We start from the raw sequence: 3,657 nt of genomic DNA, 5'->3' as shown, positions 1-3,657 counted from the left end.
ACCAGAGAAATTCCTGCTCTGGTTGGACCAGTGATCTGGTGTCCTCTCTGAAAGTGTAGCGAGAGCTGCAGCAGAAGCCCAGGATGTGAAGAGGGACAGTTGGGGGCAGGGTCTTTTGAAGGGTCCCGGCGCGGTGTCCTACTCTAATCCAGCCCTGTGAGTTAGCGGAGTCCACAAAGCTGTAGGGGCGTGGTGACTGAGCTCGTCATTGCAAGAGAGGCGGGCGTACCTACCCGCTGGCCAATCCCTAGCCTTAGCTGCAGTCTTATGAATAAACAACAAAGCCAAGCGCCCTCCCTCTAGCATCCCAGACAGCCAAGGGAGTGTAGGCGGCCTCTACGTGAGTCGTGGCAGGGATGGCTGGCACTGGCGCTGCCACTTTCCTTCGCGCTCAGCTGTGCTGAATGCTCCAGGTGAGGACAAGCCCGGCTTCTGCAGACCTGGCGAGAGGCAGGGGTGGGGCGGGATTCCAAGGCTGCGCGGGCTTGCTCTGTGAGTGGGGCAGCCCTAGGGTGGAGCTCCCTGCACCCTCCCGGAACACAGTACCCAGGCTCTGACTGAGCAGGGACAGCTCCGTGAGCCCTGGAGGAATCTTGCAGGCCAGGAAAGGCTTTCAGCACTACTTGGTCCGTCCCAGCCTTGCTGCTCAGCACCTGGGAGCAACCTTTGTACAGGAAGAGCTTCCTGGCAGACTGCTTTTGTGTGGACTTGCTCCTTTTGCTCCCCTCCCCTTACAGTTCAACCTTGTGGAAGATAAGTTCCTCAAGACCGTGGTTCTTTTTCAAAGCTCGGGTCCCAGTGATCCTGTACCACTAAGAGCTAGCAATGGAGGAGCGAATGCGCACTGCTGTGGCCTCCCCAAAGGGTCCTGCTACTTTACAGAAAACAAAAACAAAAATATTTGAATGTTTGATGCAGGGATGTCGGGGAGCCTTCTTGTTCTCCTGGGTACCCCAGGACAAATGAAGGACACTCCCTGGGAACTTAACCTAATTAGAAAAAAATGAACTAGGGCTCAAGCTGGGAGAAAACTCTGCAGCGCTTGACACTCAAGCAAGGCACAGAAGCACAGTTTTGAGGCTCTGAGACCTAGCATGTGCGTCCTGGTCACTGACAGAGCCCAGCCAATATAGATTCTAATCCTGTGGAAACTAGAACCCTGGCTAAGCTAGGGAGCAGCCAAAGAATTCAGGGCTCTCCAAGATGAGACATTCTTTCCTCTCCTTAGAACGAAAACTTGGGTACCAAATTAAAGTGCAGCTCTCTTGTGGAATATAGCAAAGAAGGCTTCTTCAAGTATCTGCAATGTTTTTTCTTTGCAAGTTTTCCTTTGAAACCTAAGAGGAGTTCAGAGAAGATTAGAAAACCACCCACAGAGTTCTGAAAGAGCTCTTCACTGAGGACCAATACGTGGTCAGAAATTGCATGCCTCCCCCTTCTTTTTGTGTTTTCATTGATGTGAAGTCTATTAAGCCCCTGTGTGTCTCCTTCAGCTAAGCATCTTCTGAACCGGCAGCTGAAGTCAGCAAATCCTTAGCATCATTCACTAAGAGTCAGAGTCCAGAGGGGGGCTTTGCAGGGTCAGAATGCTGCTCCTATTGTTCAGAGTTATAAAGCCAGCCTGGTTTGCTCTTACGGATACAGTAGCATTTGTGACATCGGCTGTACTAATGAACTACACACTTACGCAGCTGCCTTTATATTGATTGCAAAACTCCCCAAGGCTCACCAAGTCTAAGGTAGCTACAGCAACAGAGCCAATTAGGGCAATGTGGGTTTGCCTTTGTCTTCTTGAGAGGCTCCTGACTGCACATAGTGGATCTTTGTTGCTGGACCTTCAGCCTATGGTCATTTGTCACTATAGAAGTGCTTTTATGCTCAATGCACGTTCATAGTAGAAATGAGGAAAATGAACTCATCTCCTAAGACAAAGTTTCCCTTGTGAATATCAGGCGTGCTGCTTCATCCTATTCAGTAGTTTTAAAGTTATCTTTCAAGTTGTATGTAGATTTCCTTTCTTAGCATTTCTCCCTCTCCCCTTCCCCCACCTCTCTTTGTTTCTCTTTTACTCCTTGAGATATGGTCTAACTATGTAGCCCCAGCCAGCCCAGGCTTAGACGTATAGATGAGGCTGTCCTGGAGCTAAGAGATGTATGCCTGCCTCTTCCCCTATACTGTGAGTTAAGGTATGGATGAGCCCCCACGCATGATGCATTGCTGATGTTCACTGAATTTCCCTTCAAAGGTACCTCGAATTTATTTTCTATGATGAAAACTCATTTTTTAAATAAGATATGTATGGTCAGTGTTATTTTTTTCATGTTGTATTTAATTATTGGTGATGAGAAAAATCTCTGAAAGTTCTTTGGGCTTCGTCATAAAGGCCAACTAGTGCTTAGAGATCTTGCCAGGCCAGTGAGGTTCAGATCCACAAAGGACAGAAATAAAGTGATAAATTGGGCCATTGAAAAGAACTGCCTGCTATGAAAACAACTGCTTCCTGTAGGAAACTGATCAGGACAGGATTCTCCAATGAAAATCTGAAAAATGAAGTTAGGTGAAAAACATATGGCCCACAGTTGAGTGATGCTACAGATACTTCGAATTGCTGTTTGTGGTTTGAGGGACTTGTATATCAGAACTGTGTTAACATATCTCACATTGCATGATATTTAAGTTTCTTCAGAGTTCTCTCAGGTCTGCTGTCATTTTTTTTCCCTGTCCTCCACCCTTTGAAGAAAACAGAATGCTTATGATGCTGTTGGTGGTGACTACGATGGTTCAGCACGAGTCTGAGTTTTCTTATCTCTATTTTGTCACCTGGTACCTTTGTTGTCATGGTTTGTCCAAGGTTCCCAGAGAGTTGCACAGTATGCTTTAATATTCAAGGGCAACTTCTCTTACTAAGGATAAGATGATATCCTGAGATGAGAAGCATGGACTTGTTTCTTAGCTAGCATCATTAAATAGACAAAGCTCTGGAAGAGAGCCATGTGCAGCACTCATTTGTGGCCTGGAGCCTGGGGAGAGCACTTTGCTGGGGGTTGACCTGCCTACTCACCCTCTTCTCAGTCAGCACCGGGCTGGGCTGCTGCGCTCCTTGGGGAACATAATTCTCTGCAGCTACTTCATTCTCTATTGTTCCACTATGATGGAACAGTCTGCTGAAAGGATCATTTGTCATCCTATCTCTTTAATTTACAGTAAAGGATGGCTGCAGCCCAGATCTTAGAACCAATATGAGAGATCAGTGAGCATTGCCAATAACACATTGAATCAGTAATGTGGTGCTATAATGCCAAGATCTGTAGCTAGATTAATAGAGCCAGAGTTGACTAATGAAATAATATTGACAAGGAGAACCTTGATGCTTACAAAAAAGACAAGATAAATCAGTGACATATGGATCTGTAAGGATCAAGGATAGCACAAAGTGAAGAGATTATTAAGATACCTAACAACAACAACAAAGGAGTTCCTCCCCCTTTGTCAATCAGAGAATCACTGATTGGATTTCTGAAAGATTAAAAGGTAGACAAGCTGACCCAATACTCTAAAGCTAGTTAGCTGTAACTGCTTCTCTTCCTCTCTCTCTCTCTCTCTCTCTCTCTCTCTCTCTGTGTGTGTGTGTGTGTGTGTGTGTGTGTGCACATGTGC

General features: G+C 46.3%; 1 protein-coding gene across 2 annotated transcripts in view; it reads left to right on the top strand.

Annotated features, from left to right (window-relative positions):
* Window positions 1–297: 297 nt before the first annotated feature.
* Armh4 (armadillo like helical domain containing 4) overlaps window positions 298–3,657 on the top strand; it is a 102,093-nt gene continuing 98,733 nt past the window's right edge. For both annotated transcript variants that reach the window (XM_021182300.2, XM_021182299.1), the window contains exon 1: window positions 298–413. In XM_021182300.2, the coding sequence (XP_021037959.1) occupies window positions 405–413 (9 nt within the window). In that variant the 5' untranslated portion in view covers window positions 298–404. The remainder of the gene's footprint in view (window positions 414–3,657) is intronic.

The sequence above is a fragment of the Mus caroli genome, chromosome 14 (genome assembly GCF_900094665.2).
Source record: "Mus caroli chromosome 14, CAROLI_EIJ_v1.1, whole genome shotgun sequence".
NCBI classification, from domain to species: domain Eukaryota; kingdom Metazoa; phylum Chordata; class Mammalia; order Rodentia; family Muridae; genus Mus; species Mus caroli.
This window is presented reverse-complemented; position numbering and strand designations above follow the sequence as displayed.